The sequence below is a fragment of the Dendronephthya gigantea genome, unplaced genomic scaffold (genome assembly GCF_004324835.1).
Source record: "Dendronephthya gigantea isolate DGI-Jeju-01 unplaced genomic scaffold, DenGig_1.0 000045F, whole genome shotgun sequence".
Classification (NCBI taxonomy): Eukaryota; Metazoa; Cnidaria; class Anthozoa; order Malacalcyonacea; family Nephtheidae; genus Dendronephthya; species Dendronephthya gigantea.
The window spans coordinates 43,763-63,611 of record NW_021163055.1 but is presented as its reverse complement, the minus strand read 5'-3'; the positions used below and the strand labels follow the sequence as shown (position 1 = coordinate 63,611).

The 19,849-nt window shown below is 35.2% G+C and overlaps 2 protein-coding genes across 2 annotated transcripts; both read right to left on the bottom strand.

Moving 5' to 3' along the window:
- Positions 1 to 910: 910 nt before the first annotated feature.
- LOC114527620 (tropomyosin-like) lies at positions 911 to 6,317 on the bottom strand. The gene is made up of 13 exons (XM_028549321.1): positions 5,969 to 6,317; positions 5,554 to 5,604; positions 4,887 to 5,036; positions 4,499 to 4,603; positions 3,960 to 4,031; positions 3,496 to 3,612; positions 3,097 to 3,186; positions 2,825 to 2,920; positions 2,315 to 2,500; positions 1,933 to 2,079; positions 1,777 to 1,866; positions 1,367 to 1,397; positions 911 to 1,017 (listed from the first exon to the last, which is right to left on the bottom strand). The coding sequence occupies exons 1-12, from the start codon at positions 6,080 to 6,082 to the stop codon at positions 1,383 to 1,385; spliced, it is 1,233 nt and encodes a 410-aa protein (XP_028405122.1). The 5' UTR covers positions 6,083 to 6,317; the 3' UTR covers positions 911 to 1,017; positions 1,367 to 1,382.
- A 4,411-nt stretch (positions 6,318 to 10,728) lies between these two features.
- LOC114527670 (interaptin-like) lies at positions 10,729 to 18,192 on the bottom strand. The gene is made up of 4 exons (XM_028549378.1): positions 18,134 to 18,192; positions 11,593 to 12,160; positions 10,852 to 11,533; positions 10,729 to 10,769 (listed from the first exon to the last, which is right to left on the bottom strand). The coding sequence occupies exons 1-4, from the start codon at positions 18,190 to 18,192 to the stop codon at positions 10,729 to 10,731; spliced, it is 1,350 nt and encodes a 449-aa protein (XP_028405179.1).
- Between the last annotated feature and the right edge of the window lie 1,657 nt (positions 18,193 to 19,849).

The window sequence follows — 19,849 nt, the reverse complement described above, 5'->3', positions numbered from 1 at the left end:
CCGCAGGCATATCTTATGTATTAAAAATATGCATATTTGGCTTGGAGCTAACCCATGCTTAATAACCTAATATAATTTAACACATGAGAGATGCCTGCGGAGGAGGCTATATACATGCATGTATATTACCTTGTTATAACAGTCCGCAATTGTTATCCTAATCGTGCTGGATGGATCAGTCTTATTCCTTATCAAAAGAACAATACGAAACGTCATTGCCAGCCACGGACTATTGGTTTGGGCCCAGCATTTATGAAAATTGAAAACAGAGCTGACTCTCTTTTACGAAACTGTTTATTTAACAGTTTTCGATCTAATTAACTATAATTGATACAAATTTGAACATGATACAAATGGATACTTTACATCGCATGTATGTACATTACATTATGTAACAAATTTACTCATACGAGTACAAAATCTGGCTGACAACAGTGACTAAACATGCAACAGAGAAACAGTGTAGCTATAAATAAAAAAACTATTCATAAACGACAATAAAAATCACTACCTTTCAAAGAGCTTATAAATTAAACCTCTGCATGCATGCAACGCGTTAAATTCCATGCAAAACGAATCTTGTCCATGATTGCAGTGAATATCGCCAGTTAAATCAAAATTTGAAATTTTTCACTGTTCAAAGCCAGCCACTATTATACAATTATAGCTACTAAGACAATTATTACTTTCGTACTGGGAATTGAATTCCACATATTGAAATGAGCATTCCACATATAGAGTACTTGGGGATATATGAAGTCAATATAGCTGTATATATATATATATATATATACTATGGATTCAATACAGCTTAGGAATAAATATATATGGTATCAATATAGCTATAACTGTATAGCTATAATATATCAATTTTTAAATGTTACGTTACGAACAAATATTCCAAATAAAATTATTTATGGCAAAAAAAAGATAAAATGATACTTATACAACGAAAAATATGAATTGGTGGTATTGAGAAGTTACTCGAAAAAACAGGCTGAAGATATCCAAGACTTACTAGAGAAAAATAAATGGAAAAAGTGGTAATGCAAGATAAAAAACGAACTTCTATAAGAGATAGGAAAAGTTTATTTTTATCTAGGTGAAAAGCATGCGGGAAATACTGGTTTGAAAGCATAAGAGTTGCAAACTTCGTCTTGTGGTGGAAAAAAGCAAACTATCTGTCAGGCTTGCATTTAAAATGAAATTTTGCGCAATAGCAGGGTTACGCAGTTACTATGCAGTATGCACTACCTAAATATGCAAAAACTATGTTTCTATTTTAATTGGTATTTATTGTACCCAAAACAGTTGTCCTACACGCCACGTATTAAAAAAGAAGCCACTAGGTTAGAAATAAACTTACATTTGCTTCAGTCTTCTTATGGAAACGGAACCTTGTAAAAAGAAACAACGAAACGATCAACAATTATTTTGGACATAGATGTTTCCCGCCAGAGAAACAAGTGAAAAATTGTTGCCCGCTTCTTGGCATAACAAAGTAAAGTTTTTTTTAAATGAAATTGTTGTGTAATATGTATGTTTTTGTTCCTATAAAACAAAGCACTTAATGTACACTACCTCGGGAGATAGTGAGTTTTGTTTTCCCTCGAGTCTCAATGTTTCCTTCGACTTCGTCTCGGGAAACATTCAGACTCTTGGGAAAACAAAACTCACTATTTCCCTCGGGAGCATACATTAAGTGTATATTGTAAAGATGTGTAGATGTGCAACTGAATATCAACGCCAACGTCATCACATCAAGAATAAGCTTACCATTGGTTCAGGAAAAATTGGCGAGTTATCGGGGGCTACAGGTGCTGCTGCAGGTACAATAGGCTGCCCCATGTTTCGCAGACCATTAATCTAATAGGAATACATATGTGATTACTCAGGAATATAAAAAACGACGTAAAAGGAAAATGAACTCACGATCTGTAGAAGTTCATGTCGTAAAGCTCGGTCGCTTCGGCTGTCCTCTTCCAGATTTCGAATTCTTCGTCGGAGTTGCTCTACTTCAAGGACCTTCCCCTGATACAGAACTATGATATGACCAAGATCAGCCACTTTTTGTCGAGCCTAAAAAGTAAAAGCAAACGAACGCAAGTCAACTGAGCCCAGCCTCGGGATCTTGTTATTGTGTGGAAAAAGCAGCATTATACATATCTCACGGCCCCGGTTTTAAATAAAAAAATTAAACATTATTTTGAAAGGTTTTGGACGAATTAACGATATATACGGTAAAACGAGCATCAAAATTTCGTATAAAATTTTGTATATACAATTTCGTATCAAAATTCATTAAACTCACGACCTGGCATAATTCTTGTTCGTGGTTCTGGAAATGCTGGAGTTTTTTCTGAAATTGTCCCACACGCTGTTGAAGGACATCATTAGACGCCTCAAATTCATCTGCTCTATTTTTTTGTTCAAGTTTTTCATCCTTCAGCTGCTGACACTCATTTTTGATCGCATCAAGATCAGCCACCTTCTCCTGGAGCTAAAGACGAAAGTAGGCTATATTACGTATTATAGTCGTAATATTGTAAGGGGCTTTGAAAGGGCTGAATCTGCGTCGATTAGAAACTGCTATCGTCGTGTTTCCGTCCTATGCACATGCTAAAGCCTAAGGCCTGATTCACACAAGCTCCTAAGAATCGGAGATCCATTGCATTATTCTCAAACACAGACAAAGGATTTTGCCCACCAGTAACCTCGCACAAAGGGCATACCAGGTTCTTACGAGAAGTGTAAACAACTGCCTTCTAAGGTCTGAGCGACTGAATCTACGATTCATTCCAGATTCATTCTGTAATCTTTGTACCTCTCTTTCTAACTGAATTATTTTCAAATCCTTGTCTTCATTGACATTCTGTAGATTCTGATTTTCTCTTTTAGTAGATTCTAAATCTTGCATCGCCTAAAGTGAGGAACAAATGACATTTGCACAACTGTTCTGGTACTGACACCAATAACTGAAGAAATTAGACATCCTTCTGAAAACACTCCATTTCAACTTGAAAAATTATATTTTCCCAAATCCCAAGTAATTTCAGGTAGTTATATATCATATGCAGAGAAACCAAGAAGTATCACCTTGTTTAATTCTTCCCGTAGTACCGCTTCTGACTTCTCAATCTTTTGTCGTATAATTGCAAACTCTTCTTGTTCATGGCCTTCTTGTTGCTGCAGCAGAATAAAAACTTTGAATGAAGCTAGAAGCCACCAAACCCAAGGTCTCCTCAAAACATCCCATAAATATATTAGCAAAATCCAGAGCAAACCTACCAACAGTTGTGCCCAATGCCTGACACTTTCTTACCAAACTCAAAATAATAATTTTTTATAATTATTTTAGCTAAAGCTATTAATCTATGAATAGGTCATTCTTCCTTTGCTTGCCCCAAATATGAGGACATTAATAATTTCTTGCAAGAAGCCTCACTGTAATGTGGCTAAGTGATCAGAGCTATAACAGTAGTTTAAAAAACCCACCATTTGCTCAAGTCCAGTTATGGTTTGTTTGAGCGAATCAACATTTTCCTCCAGTTCTCTTATCGTTCTTTTGTCTTTTTGTTTCTCTTGAGTTAGTTTTAGTTCCAATGTTTCAAACTGTATATATTATAAAAAACATACAAGTCAATTTGGAAAATCTTTTTTATCAATATCATGCGGGATGTATAGGAACAATAGAGACAGTGTGACTACAGGTGCAATTTTTTTCAAAAAAGCTGCTTTAATCCAGTTAGACTGCAGCCTCTGGTCCCAATGTAATAAAGTTTGGAATCCAGGAATCTAATGTAAAGAAACACTAGATCTGGTCACACTGAGAAACAAAAATTAAATAAAACAATATGAGGGTATCTTTAAGTTAATACAGTTATGTAATAGATTTACTACATACATAAGTATAACTATACAGTAAATAGAACTTTAATTTAAACAATTAAAACAATCACCTCGTATATTTTATTTTTCAATGATTCTTTCTCCCTTTCTGAGGCCTTGGCCTCCTTCTTCATTGTTTTGAGCTATTGTTGTTGAAAATAAAAAAATCCTCGTTTTTTCTGAATGCTATGTATAACTTCTAAAACTAGTGAACCTTTACAAACTTTGCCTACTTACGAACAAATCACAAACCTTAAGTTCAAAATAAGGGTAATAAGGGAATATTATTAATGTCATTAATAATTTTTAGTTTCAATGCATGGGTGAGCCAAAAGAGTTTGTCTGTTCTGTCACAACTAAACCCTAATAATACAATTTTCGTTATTTCGAACCCTGAAACCTTACATGCATAATAAATGTGTGCCTTAATAAGTCCTTAGAGTGACAAAACTACTAAAGGCCAACACACATGCTTCATAATAGATATTTTAGTCTATAGGGAAGCACATCATTGTGGTTATGACAGAATTGTGCTTTAAAATATTTCATGGTACGGTATAAAAAAGTTTAAGATGTTTCTATATACCCCGCAGAAAAATAAAATTTTTACCTGTTCATTGACCTCAGAAAGTTTATTGTTTAGCGTAGTAATCTTATTTTGAAGCTCGTTTAGTTCATCTTTGTCTTCTTTTGCTTTGTGACTGAGTATGTCATACTAAAATAACAGATCCAAATGTTTTTCAATATTCAGTTACAGTATTCAACAGTTATGTATGCTTCAACAGTTATTTAACAATTTCTATACAGATTATTGCAAGCTTTAAAAGATTACAAATTGTGTTTGTGCAAACAGGCTTTGACTTTGACCATAAGATACCAGCTAGGATACAGGTACCAGACTGTGGTTGGATATTGTAAAATTCCAACTGCTAGCTAGACAATCAAATACAGATTCTACTGACTGACTGACTATTGTAAAAAAAAGTATTTCTATTTACTTTCAACTTCAGATCTTCGGAAAGTTTCTTTTCATGTTCATATTTTTTCTTCCATGCCAGAGACTTTTGCTTTTTCCTATCAATGCAACCTTGATAATCTGCCACTGGAATTTGAACATGACAGACATTGCATGATTTGACCTCATCACCCTACAAGATAACAGATATTTTACAAATTGTGGATTCTAAATGTATTAGAATGACAAAAAATGGAGGCTATTTGGGCATTAAAATTGACAATATTCTAGTCCACTATGATGTCATTCAACAAGTATTTGTGTCCAGAAAAATCAGACATGGAAAGTTTCACCAATTCATCTTCCATTGTTAACTTAAATTCATCATCTTTACACTTTTTGGATTTAATTAGAACTTACTACTGATAATAAATAGATACAAAAGATCCACGATTCATGATCAACCAAACATAGATGCCAGAGACAGCAAAGGCATCCTCTTAATGTTGCCTCTTAATTATAATAGGATGCCCCTTGAATTTAAAGTATTGCATAGTAGTAAATTTGAAACCAAGGAGCTTCAAGGTTAGTACAATGGTCTGGTGGAGAACCCCAAAAAATGTACCTCCCTTCCCAAGTAATAGATATATATAGACCTATTGTAATCTGGGTACTAGAATTTGGTCAAATACAAAAATATAAATTATTACCATTTCTGACGGGGTTTCTTCTTGGTGTTCTGGCCAAGGTAATTCCGGCATCTATCAATTAACAAACAAGCGTATCAAACTTCACTTAGTAAAATAATCATAAAAATGGGAATCCAAGATATGGACTAGTACAAATTTATCTAGATGTACCTCCATAATTATCTCACAATCATATTATAATGAATAGTTTTTAAATGCGTACTTTTCCCCATCGAAAAATCACTGGCAGAAATGCGAATGAAAAATGGAATCAGTCATGATCGTCTATTAAGAGGAAACTCAGAAAAGCTGAGCAAATCTGTTCTGCGATTTCAAACACCATTGATTTGATCTCAGTTTTAAAAGTTGAAAGTCAAGTTTGTTTATATGATGCCGATGGTGGCGCAAACGTAATAAAAAAGTGTTCGCTACGAACCTCTATAGGTGACTGAGGACAAGAATCTTCGCCATCGTCACGACCAGAAATGCTATCAGCAACATTCTCATGTTGTGTACCTTGGTTGGTTTGAATGGTTCCCTTTGCTGCCATTCTCGATACAGTGATCCGTGATCGAGATCACTGATAACTTTAGAGCAGGCAACTTTAGAGCACGCAAACCGAAAATCTAACACGATGGAATAGATTCTTGAAGTACGTACGAAAAGCTACGAAAAGCTCGAACCAAAAAGTACAGCGAATTCCGTTTGACTCCAAAACAAAAAGCTTTCGCAACACTACCAACACACGTCGGTCGTAAACAACAAGCGTTCGCAACCAGTGTGACCAGAGCAGTGTGAAACGCAATGTATTATCACAGATTAGCTATATATATATAGCTAATCTGCGCATTATTCAGTAAACCGAATAATGTATTATTCAGTACATTATAGTAGTAAAAGCAATTTGATTGGCTAATAGTTGACAGGATAAATCGCGCAATCAACGCAAAATTCAGTTATCTGCGCGCTGAGAGAAAACTGAGTTATCTGCAAGTGAGCCTGCGGTAGTTTACAAGCGGTATTCATTTGAATGTATTTATGTATTAATAATTGATGTATTTTTGGATGTTTCTATTAAATAAGGTTTTTCATTCGTTAATACTATGTTTACTATTCTTCAAATGTGTAAAACAATTATTGAATTCGGTTTTTGTGAAATGCAGAGTTATCAAGGTCTGCGCGACGCCCACGCACGCCATTTTCAAAGCTTTCAAAGCGCCTGGGTACGAGCCTGGCTGATAACGCTTACTCCGAGCTTGATAACTTTGCACATCCAATAATTGTTTATTATTTGACATGTCACATGCACTGTTTCCAAGCAATGGGCGGAGCGTTCCATGTGTGCTTGCAGTTTGCAGTTTGCACTCGTGCTTTGACATAGTTGCAGTGTTGTTGAAAGAAAAATGCTTGTGTTCATTTTCATTTCCCATGACTGTGGGATCGCCCTTTCGTATTAGCCTGCTCGCAGACAGCATCTCATGAGAACCCAAACTGTTGACAAAAAGATTCTAAGCGATGTTATATAATCACGTTGTTTTGATCTCAGGGAAACTCCTATATATTGTATTAGGTGATTAGTTAATTCTAATATATACGAGTTTTCCCTAGTTTTCCCTGAGATCAAAACAATGTGGAAACTAAAAAATATCGCTTTGTGGTTGTTGTCGACGCTCAAGTTTTGGGTTCTCATGAGTTGTCGCCGCTGCATGAATCCAAAGCCAAAGGTTTGCGCTTTTATTCTTTTATAATATAGCAGTATGAATATAAATCTAAAATGGCCATCTCTTAGAATTTTATATAAAGTCAAAACAGCGACAAAATCTGGGAAACAATCCTAGTGATGTTCAGCTTACTTGACTTATTTCTAGCCGTTTCATTCGTGCCACTTACGGCAAATATCTAACATGTTTGATAAATTCTGCCTCGTGTGCCGAAATCTTACCGTGTGCGGCAAACTGAAAGCTATCTGCTTATGGATTGTCTTAACAGCGCATGCGTAATATACGAAAGTAAACATCCAAGATAGCGGTGCAAACAAAGCAAAACGAATTGGTGGCTGAGGCCATATTGGAAAACAACCATATTGGTGTTTATACAATGTGAATTCTACAGATTTTAGAAACAGAGAGAAACGGGAATGCGTTATTGCAGAAATAACTAGTAAGCTTTCTCAAACAGGTAAAAAAATTGTAATAGCACTTGGATAACGGTGTTTAAAGCAGAAGTCAAGTCTAGTCCGACGCAACAGCAACAAAAATAACAACACCTCTTCGACTTCGTCTTCACTTCCATCCATAATTTTGTTTTTGCAATCTGTCCGCCATCTTGGATGTATACTTTCGTATATTACGCATGCGCTGTTAAGACAATCCATAAGCAGATAGCTTTCAGTTTGCCGCACACGGAAAGATTTCGGCACACGAGGCAGAAATTATCAAACATGTTAGATATTTGCCGTAAGTGGCACGAATGACAAAAGTCGCCTGATAAGTCGCCCGCACACGAGAGCAACTGGCCTACGCAAATAGCCACGAATGACTTTTTGCTAAGCACATAGCTCTAGTGTGCGCCGGCCTTAAGGTTAATCACGGTGGGTTAATGAGGTCGGGTCGTGACAGAATTCTGACAGAATATCCTGTCATCCAGTAACAAAAAGAAACAATGGATAAAAAAACAATAACTTGTAGGACACGTTAGGAGATACATGCAAAAATATTTTTTATTCGACATTTCAAATTTCTGTATTCGACATTCAACTTTCAAATCCAACCGCAATCCAATTCTATAAATACATATTAAATGCTGGCTCCAATCACGCTCCAATAGACGCACGTGTTGCAAATTTGCGGTAATGGGAATATGGAAAATTTTAATTTCTATTTTTTTGCATTAAAATTTCTCTTAAATCTAAATTAATTCCTTATTAAATTGTTTCCTCGCTGTGACGCTGTTATCAGCAGAACTGATGCTATGCTATGGCTGAAATTTAGTGGGTTTGCGCGACAAAAATTATATATGACGTATTTGCGTACAAATATATTTAACGAGTTACTTTTTTAACCATTTCTCTTTTTTAACTACTTCAATTTGCAATGGTTGAAACATAAAAGGAAGAACTTACTGGAAAGCGATCGCGTTTATTAATGATTGCGCTTGCCCATATAAATTTAGATGTGTTTAGACTTTGACTTCATGCCACAATAACATTACCCATCAGTCTATTAAAGGCCGATTGTGGTCTGTTAGGCACTGTTACGTCGCCTGTATAGACCGAAGAAGCCAAGAAGGCATTTATTGATATTCTATCGTTACAATCATAGGTACTTAACTCAACCTTCCAATACACAGCAAGCCGGACACGACCAATCTAACCAACACTGAATATAGTGGAAAAAGTTTGGGAAACGTGTACCCCCAACCAATGCATTGCTGTAAACCTGAGGTTTTGGGTTGCATGTAAAGTCGCTGACCAGATCATATGTTTTAATTACAATTATCTTATACTGTTACTCATCACCGGCCATGCATCGTTAACTATTGTTCAATGCCGGAAAAATATTAATATTCAACAAATTCCATTTTTAGTGGGATCTGCTGGGAAAATCTGGTTCATACACTGAGCCTATATTTCATACTAACTACCTTACAAAATTTGTATCCTATATTATTCTACCCTTTCCTATTTGTACCCTATTAATCAAATACAAAATTATTTATTAAAAAAAATACTGAAATAAATCAAATTTATAAACTGTTCTTTAAGGCTATAAGGCTATATAACACTTGAATGCTTTCAGCACGAGTTGAAGGATACACGCTGGTCCAACTTAGCTAAGTTTCTCCCACTCGTGCAGGCTCATATTGTCAGCGGACAACTTACATAAAATTGAGAGCAAGGCGTAAAACGAAAAGCTTTTAATTTTTTATGCGAAGACCGCTGAAAAACTGAGCCCTCTTTACCGGGAGAAAATTTGCCGAATATGACCAACGTGATATAACACATGAATCGCTTATGAAGACAAGTTTAAGCTTCTGTCATCCGCATTTACTGCTCGTCTTCTTCTTCCTCCTCAATGACAGCATTGCCATTTACGTTTTCCAAAGCCAGTAACGCAGTGGTAGCCTATAAGAAAAATGGCCAGTAAGATAAACTAGCGTCTAGCGTACTCTGCATCAAGCCACAATATACACGTAGCCTACATAAATATATTTCACTGCATGTATATCAACTATACTAGCAATAAAAGGCACAATAGTGACTCGTCCACCGTTCTTTGAAAGAGTCTCCAAACAAATCATGACTTATTGCAAGGCTTTTTTTTTGTTTTCAGTGATCTTCGTTTGAGATCATGCATGGATTTGCCCGTTGGAATGATTCTCAGTGGTCTGAATTCGTTGGAGCTCATGGACGTTGTTTCACTTTTCAGTAAATTTCTTAATATAGGAGGACATTTTTATACTTTTTAATTCAGTTCAATCGTTCACAACGTCCTATACAACTTTATAATTTTACGAAAAGGGGTGGGAGAAACAACTCTAATAACACATCGAATTAACTCCAAACAGCATTTGATCGCTGACTATATATACGCGACAAGCACATGCAACTATACATGCGATTGAATGTCGAAATAATACAGCTGCCTCGTTGAAATGATATTGAGTGATTGAAGTAAGTCTTTTGGAACAAAACAAGTACGTGTTTTTTTTTATGTCATGGATGTCATGCCAGTTTTATGTTATATACTAATTTCAATACCGCAAAGTCATTCCACGCTTCATTTCTATATAATCTCGGCTAAACGGTCTTTAAACATTTATATAACACGAAAACAATTTCTTAATATCATTAAAGCATTTAAAGAATAAATGTAGCCCATAAAATTAAAAGCACTTGTCGTGACGCACTCGCAAGCCATGTAGGCTGTGTATAGGTAGAAGTGAAGCCCGGCTTGCCAGGTTGGCACGGTTGCAATGCTCTACTTTCACGATTTTAACTGTGGTACCCAAAAGTAGCGGTATTGTGATCGTGACAAAAAAGTATTTCAACTTTTATATATGTATAAACATGCTTGAGGACGTGTTCGCAGTTCGTGCTTCTGATTTTTTGAATGCCGGAGGTTAAAAAACCCGGCATGCACAAAGTGTTATTAGAAGTTCAGAACAGCAATTTAACATATACAACCTGTTGACGATTTAACCATATATACCGGCAGCCTTGTAATTCCTCTTGGAGTCTATCAATATAGTGTTGATGGAGGTAATAGTACAAGAGTAACCAGCGGCACCTTATTTTTAACGTGTCCAATTGAGCATTACTAGCATCTCGTTCTAAAATTGCTGCATCTTTTTCAACAATTGCGCTGTTGACCGCTGCCTCCTTTTCCACGACTGTTCGGTCCTTTTCCACGATTGTTCGGTCCTTTTCCACGATTGTTCGGTCTTTTTCCACGATTGTTCGGTCCTTTTCGGCAATATTTGCGTCTTTTGTAGCAATTTCTTTGTCTTTTGCAGCAATTTTTTCGTCTTTTTTAACAATTTCTTCGTCTTTAGCAGCAATCTCTACGTCTTTTGTAGCAATTGTTTCGTCTTTTTCAGCAATTTCAACGTCTTTTGTAGTAATTTCTTCGTCTTTTTTAGCAATTTCTTCGTCTTTTGTAGCAATTTCTTCGTCTTTTTCAGCAATTTCTACATTTTTTGTAGTAATTTGTTCGTCTTTTTCAGCAATTTGTTCGTCTTTTATAGCAATTTGTTCGTCTTTTGTAGCGATTTCTTCGTCTCTTTTAGCAATTTCTTCGTCTTTTTCAGCAATTTGTTCGTCTTTTGTAGCAATTTCTTCGTCTTTTGTAGCAATTTGTTCGTCTTTTTTAGCAATTTGTTCGTCTTTTGTAGCAATTTCGTCGTCTTTTTCAGCAATTTGTTCGTCTTTTGTAGCAATTTCTTCGTCTTTTATAGCAATTTGTTCGTCTTTTGTAGCAATTTCTTCGTCTTTTTCAGCTATCTGTTCGTCTTTTTTAGCAGTTTGTTCGTCTTTTTAGCGATTTCTTCGTCTCTTTTAGCAATTTGTTCGTCTTTTTCAGCAATTTGTTCGTCTTTTGTAGCAATTTTTTCGTCTTTTTCAGCAATTTTTTCGTCTTTTTCAGCAATTTGTTCGTCTTTTTTAGCAATTTGTTCGTCTTTTATAGCAATTTGTTCGTCTTTTGTAGCGATTTCTTCGTCTCTTTTAGCAATTTCTTCGTCTTTTTCAGCAATTTGTTCGTCTTTTGTAGCAATTTGTTCGTCTTTTGTAGCAATTTCTTCGTCTCTTTTAGCAATTTCTTCGTCTTTTTCAGCAATTTGTTCGTCTTTTTTTACGATTTCTTGGTCTTTTCTAGTAATTTCTGCGTCTTTTTCAGCAATTTGTTCGTCTTTTGTAGCAATTTGTTCGTCTTTTGTAGCAATTTCTGCGTCTTTTTCAGCAATTTGTTCGTCTTTTTTAGCAATTTCTTGGTCTTTTGTAGCAATTTCTGCGTCTTTTTCAGCAATTTCTGCATCTTTTTTAGCAATTTGTTCGTCTTTTGTAGCAATTTCTGGGTCTTTTTCAGCAATTTCTGTGTTTTTTTCTGCGTTTTTTTTGCGAGTGCTCGGTCTTTTTCAGTAATTTGTGTGTTTTTTTCAGCAATCTCTTTGTCTTTTTCAGCTATTTTCTTGTCCCATTCCTGCAGGATGTCTTTTACTTTCAGAAGAACAGCATGGTCATTTTGTTGTTCGTTCTTAAGGAAAGAAGAAAGAATAAATATCAACTTTAGGTAAATGGTTGAAATAATTTATAATTAAATAATTTAATAATTTAAGTTTATATAGAAAAAACGCAGGCATATGCATGCCTCAGTAATATGTGAACCAGCATTTAAAGTTCAGTTAGTTCCGTTAACTCTCGTGGGTTTCCGTGTCTTAAATTATGAAATACAATTGAAAAGAACAAATGAAATAACTGACAGAGAATTTCTAACGGAACTTGTTATCAACCAAGTAATCTTTAAATATGTTATAATGTTATAATATGCTATATATACCTGCCGTAACTTGAATTCCAAAAAAAATATATCTTTCTTCAAATTTGCTATTTCATTATTTTGATTCTGCACTTTTTCCCAGCAAATCGTAACCTTTAAATTGTAATATACGAAATTATAAGCACGTGCTAGTTGTCAGAATCAGTGTTATTAAAAGTTTTTACCGGGGAAGGCGTGGGGGAAATGTGACATGCACCCTCGCGATTTACCATGATAAAAACTTGTCACACGTCAAATTGCTTAGTTATTGGACAGAAAAATACAGCATCAACTTTGAGTAAGGCTAGTGATACTGTCGAAGCCAACAGATAAGTGACCGAAAGCTTGTTTTCAATAAATTTATATCCAGCATGGTCAGATAACGCGATATTTTTATTTATCAGGCTGTTTACAGATATATATAAATTATATAATTACCTCTTTCTGTGTGAATTCCGCTTCCTTCTGCGACTAAAACATGTGAATTAGAAGAAAGTGCTACAAGGTTTTCAAATCATTTCTTGGTCACAGATTATTAAATGAAAAAGGCCACCAACATTACGTTGGACGTTATACGCTCTATACAGGGAAGAATGAACCATACAACTTTCCTAGCCTATTTCTTTTCTTGTGTGCTCGAGTTATGGTGTGTTTCGATATGATATATATATATATATATATATATATATATATATATATATATATATATATATATATATATATATATATATATATACTATAAAAACCTGTTTGTTTTAATACAACTCAAAAACCACTGACCTGAAAAAACTACATTGCATGCAAGCAGGGCTAACTTAGATTTTGATATATAACACTAAATATAACTGATACGATGTTGACGGAGATACAAGCATTTGATGTCCCAGGTACTTTAAAATTCGTGAAAATATCGACAAGAATCAGCTATTAAATTAATTTGAAAATACTTGCCACTTCTCTTGGAAAGTTTTTAACTTTATATAGTGATTTTAACTTTAACTGTTGGCTTTACCATTGAAAACTTACTTTTAAAACTTAGTAAGAATTACTCTAAAGAATTTAGAAACCTCAGAGAACTTTGACAATTGCCAAGGAACCTTAAAGAATTGCGCGAAACAATCGTTTCTGCTTGTGAATCTTTGAATCGAGAAATGATCCAAAACGCTTTTGACTGGCATGATATCTAGAGCACGAAGGTGCATTCAGGCTCAAGAAGACGCTTTTCCTGATGAGTAAACTGTACTTGTTAATCATTTTGTAAATAAAAACACATCATTTTAGAAAAAGAATCAAAAAGTAAACTAAGACAAACAAGTGTGATGGTGCGTGCATGTCGTGGTACTCTGTGCCTAAAGCACAAATTTGAATCCTATGAGAAGGTCACCTTATATTTTTTTCTGCATAGTATTCATCCGTCATTATAAAATGAATTTACTACATGCAGTACGACTATAAGTGCAATAATACAATTACCTTTTGTTGATGGTATGCGTTGTCCGCTTCCAAGAAAGAAATTTTTTCCTCTAATCGAGCTGTCTTTGCCTTTTCTAGTTCCAACTAAATCAAGAAATAAAACAACACGCTAAATAAAATAAAATTAATCGTCACTTAGGCTATCAAATATAGTCCCCCGTTATTCAACCTCATGCACTTATATACTGTTTAATGCAGTACAGTTTATAAGACAATTTTGCATGAGAAATTTACTGTTAGATTGTTCTAAACGAAGACCGTTCAGTGTCTTTGTTTCATCCAGGATCTGTGAGCACGCAGTCAGCCTGAATCAACTCAGAACAACATGCTCACAGATCATCATGCACGTACATGACAAACAAGTGGCACTCACTCCATCCGTGTGACACTTTCCAAAACACCAAATTGGTTACATTCGCGACCGAAACATTAAATATATTTACGTCAAATACAACAATTTTTTAGTCAATGGACCGTATAAGAAAGCCACTGTTTTAGCATTTTTCTATATATCAAAATCTTTCGACACTATTGTGTATATTTGTATAGATCACATAATTCTTTTCGGAAAGGTACAATTGGTGCATGTGTAGATCTTCGCCGGATTGCCTTTAAAGTTACCTTTCAGGAAGAGGTAATTGGATAAACAAAATTAACATAAGTATAAATGATTGTATTTGTGGAATGTATACTATAATGCAGGACGCCGAAACTGATGGGCTATATAACACGGACAGCCAACCCTATTGCCTTTTACCAGCACGGATTGTTCTGCAATTTGTTAATATATCGAACGCCAGAATTAATGCAACTAATGGGGCTTAAGAAATGCACAATCGACTGGTGGTAAGAAATGTTCACATAATCGATGATCCCAGTTCACATGATCGATGATCCAGTTCACATGATCGATGATCCATGCATGCAGTTCACATGATCGCGCGAGTTAATTCCCCACCACCTACATCAATCCTGTCCCAATCTACATCTTTTGATGGTGTATATAGGAAAGGCAGTTTATCTACATTGGCTTTCAGAAGAATGAAAGGAACAACTCCACCTTATTTTTGTGAAAAACATATATAAATATGTCAGAATGATCTGGAAATAGATTCTGGAAAGCCCTTACGGGAGGATCATTACAGGATATCAATCCCCGAGTAATAATAATAGGTTTAATATTCGTTGAAAGAAGTAAATTAATACAAGTCTTTCCCTTTGACTGTTTTTTGGCTAACGAAGTATTTGAAAACCATTTAAACTCGGTTATGAAATGAATTTCTGAACTTCACACCGTGCAGTATTTCCTTTCGCGGTGATGCGAGATAGTGAAACTGCGTTGCCTAAATAATTTCACAATTTTCCCATCAAAACCAAGAGAAAAAAGTCACAAATGTATTAAAGAGCAGTAAACTGTGCACCAAAAATTATTAGACAACTAAATAAATTGCAAAATAATAAAAAAACCGTGTTTACAATACGTTACGTAACAGGAACAGGCCTAGACATGACTGATTAGACTGAAGCAAAGTTTGACGACGCTTCTGAAAATCATATATGGCAACATTTCACGAAAAGCCTAAATTTTTTAGCTAAAGCCCTGTGCTAAAGCTCAATCAACTAGGCCCAAATTGGTAGTTACTCGGCCTACATCAGATCTGGTCCGTACATAGTTGAACGAGATCTTCACTCGGTGTTGAACACTAAAAATCGTCGACGCGAGATAGTGAAACTGCGTTGTCTAAATTATTTCACAATTTTCGCATCGAAACAAAGAGAAAAAAGTCGCGAATGTATTAAAGAGCAGTAAACTGTGCACCAAAAATTATTAGACAACTAAATAAATCCCAAAATAATAAAAAACCGTGTTCACAATACGTTAGGTAACAGGAACAGGATAATTAGGACATGCATGATTGATTAGATTGAAGCAAACTTTGGCGACGCTTCTGAATCATGGCAACATTTCATGAAAAGCCTAAATGTTTCAGCTAAAGCCCTGTGCTGAAGCTCATGCCAGGCCCAAATTGGCTGTTAGTCGGCCTACGTCAGATCTGGGCCGTATATAGTTGAACGAGATCTTCACCGGTGTTGAAAAGTGAACACTGCATGCTTTATATAGAGTGCTTGCGTTGTCGCCTAAAAATCCCACCAAGGACCGTAGGTGTTTTTCTAAATAAGATGTTTTTGTGTCTTTATTCGCAAGTTCGCAACAGCCATTCAGACCATTCATATAAAATTATTTCGTCCTATATTCCCATTCGTTTGAAGACGCGCATATAAGTTAAATAATATATAAACAATATTCTCTTACCGGTGATGGCGATGCAGAAACACTTATGCTGCTGCTTTCCATTTTCCAAGGGTATACCAGTTGCTTTCGTACGTACGCGTCGACCGACTAGGAAATGCCTATTTATTAATTTGAAAATCTATTTGGCACTTCTTTATCGTTAGAAAATGATAGTTCACTGTCAGCTGTCACTGATGACTGACTAGCTCTATCTCTTTCGCTTTCTTTTATACCAAAAATTTCCTTCAATTTCCTAGAAATGGATGGTATTTTCCTTGAAATCTCCAGCGAAATGAAACAGCGAATGAAAATATTTGTCGGTTTTTAATTTGCAATCTACAAGCGATCTATAGAACTGCTTCAAAAAGATATATCAACCTGAATCGTTTTATCGACCCTACGTACTGAAAAACTCAAATTTGTGTGATTACGAGCAAGATAGGTAAAACCCCTTTTATAACAGAGATCAAAGGTTTGATACATTAGGTTCACGTGAACACTGAACAGGGATCTATTTATACGGTGTGGGTGCACGTGGACAGGATTCACGGGGCAGATATTGTTTATCATGCGAACACGATCACTGATCATGTGAAAAGGCCAACAGGGTTATAGCTACCTCCTCCGCAGACGCTAGGGAGCATTTCGGGCGATTTTGGAAAATGCGGATATTTTGAAAAATATCACCGCCCGCCATATTTGCCCGAAAAGAGCCTGCGGAGGAGGTTACGTAACAGCGTAAATGGAGGAGGTAAGTGAACAGCGTAAATGAGAGATGACTACTAATAGAAGTATACGTATGTGTGAAATGTTTCAATATATAACACCTTATTAATTTATTAATTAGGTGTTTTTAGAGTTAATAGTACATGGTTTAGAGACTAAATAAAAGTACAATACAACTCATTACCTATGTTATTGTCCAGGTTTATGCAAAAAATGGTTCCTTTCTCGTCGCGTGTCTATTGAATTTTAGCCAAACTTACCAGTGGCATTCGTCTTGCTAAGCTCCTCAACCTTGACTTGAAAAATATGTTAATTATAAGATTGCTATTGGTTTATCTGTGCAAAATACAATAGACATGTGATGAGAAAGGAACAATTTTTGCATAAATCCACCTCAACATAGTTAGCGAGTTGTATTGTATAGTTTTATGTGGTCTCCAAACCATGTATATTCTATTAACTGTGGGTGTTTTCGATCGCGTGATATTAAATAGAAATTTCTATTTTACTGACGGTACAATGTAAGCTTCCACTGCACCGACGGTCTAAGCCCGTGCAACGTTCTTTCCATTACACTGTTGCTTTTAATAAACTCAACCACTCACAGAAGAATGGTTGAGAAGAATTTTTCCTCCACAAATACCCTCTCTAAGAAAACCTGTCATCTTTTTTTTTTCATAAGTGGCTCTTACAAATTGTTAATATCCTGGTGGCCAGCAAACCCAAAGCCCAGCCGTTGCAAAAATTGCAACAGAGCCATTGGCCATACATATATCAAACTTAAACTTGATGGACGTCGCCCGTGAACGCAAGCAAGCGCTTGAACTTTAGCAATTTTTGAGTACAACTATTCTAGAGTCCAGACCAGGAGTCAGTGTACGACGCTCGTAGATAAGTAAAATGAAAAGCAATTTAAAGCACTGATCGCAAAAACCTGAATTAAAACAGAACACGGCTAGTAATAGAACTCAGATTATTGAATAATCATTATTGCTATGGCCAAAATAGTAGATCGAACTACAGCAGATAACGATTACATAAATGCTCTTATATATAGTTTAAGAATTAGGATTACCTCTTAAAAGCATCAAGATCGCTTACACGATCTATGGCTTCAGTAGTCATCGTGGTCATTGCGCAACGAAATTCCATTGGCAAATCCAATGAAGCTATCTATATAGGCGAGCCGGTCGATCGATATATATGATCCACACCTATTTCAAGTCTTGTTGTTGTCAAATTGGTCTTTTGCTAGTCTTAAAAGGCTAAAGAACTCACATGTATGTATTTTGGGTATAGAGAAAGTCTTCCCATGCATGGTTGGAATAGCAACCGCGGGTTTGGCAAAATTTGCATGCATTGTTCAAAATTTGCATGTTCATGCACTCAGGCGCATTAGCTTAGTTGGAAAACACAAGGGGTCAGTCAAGGCGATTGCTAAAACAAAGAAATGGCAAATCACAATTGCAAAGAAACGGAGCAGCGATGCATTTTAAGAAAATTAAAATGAAAGATATTTCAAAAGAAAGATATTTCCAATTTGTTGTTTACACAACAAATTTACAATGATAGTCGTGATTTTTAGTCGTGGATCGAAGCATTTCGAGTCTATTTGTGTCTATACGATGTTTGAGGATGAGTGAATTCATGCACGTATAAGAAAAAGGCAAAAACTATATACCACATATTATTCACAAATTTATTTAGCTGTGATTTTACAGTTAATTCTCAATCATTTTTGTTTTGAACCAAAGTAACCGGCCACTATTTGACCATAGGCATATAGGTGGTGTGCAACTATTCTCGTGCATGGGACTTATATAAGGGCCTTATATAAGACAAAGACATTTTCACCATGTTGGATGACATTTGAATTGTAAAAGAGAAAATTCTTTGTTAAAATCATCCAACATGGCGACGATGACGAAACGTGCACACCACCTATATAGCTCACTTACAAGTTACACCGAGTTAGTATAATACTAAAATACCAAAATACTCTTCGAAATAAAAAATCTTCAAAAGTAAAGGACTGTTTGCACGATCACGCTTATCCGAGTTACTCAAAAAGTGAAAAGATTTTGAGCTATATTAAACTTAAATCTTTACAAAACTAAGAAAGCTAGTGCTTACAACAGTTTCAGTACACAAAAATATATATTCACAAGAATTAGTGCTCATTTTTCAACTAAAAAAATACTTAATACTCAAGACGTTTTATGTTTCGTTTAATCTCGGATAAACGGCATAATGTAAACTGTCTCTAATATATATATATATATATATATATATATATATATATATATATATATATATATATATATATATATATATATATATATATATATATATATATATATATATATATATATATATATATATATTTTTTTTTTTTTTTTGAGTGTTTTCAGCTCCTAATAATTGAGCTGCAATTTTATCCCAACGCGGAATGCCTCACTGTCATATGCATAGTAATGACACGACGGTAAATTGATAAAGAAAAGCCTTGCGTTGTTAGCTGAATTTTATGGCGTCAGCAGTTGAAAAATATGATAGTTCAAGACGCTTTAAATGAGCGAACGGACGCGTGAGATAAAATTACACCTTAATCAATAGGCAGCTCTGTCCAGAAGATTCGAAATATATTGGTATTTTCATTTCTTTACAAAAATGTGTTACTCTGTGAAAACCAGCTCTATTATATTATTCATTCGTTATTCATTAATTATATTATTCAATATTATTATATATACCACTTGTCAAAGTTTGGTGTTCGAAAAGGTGTTCGTTA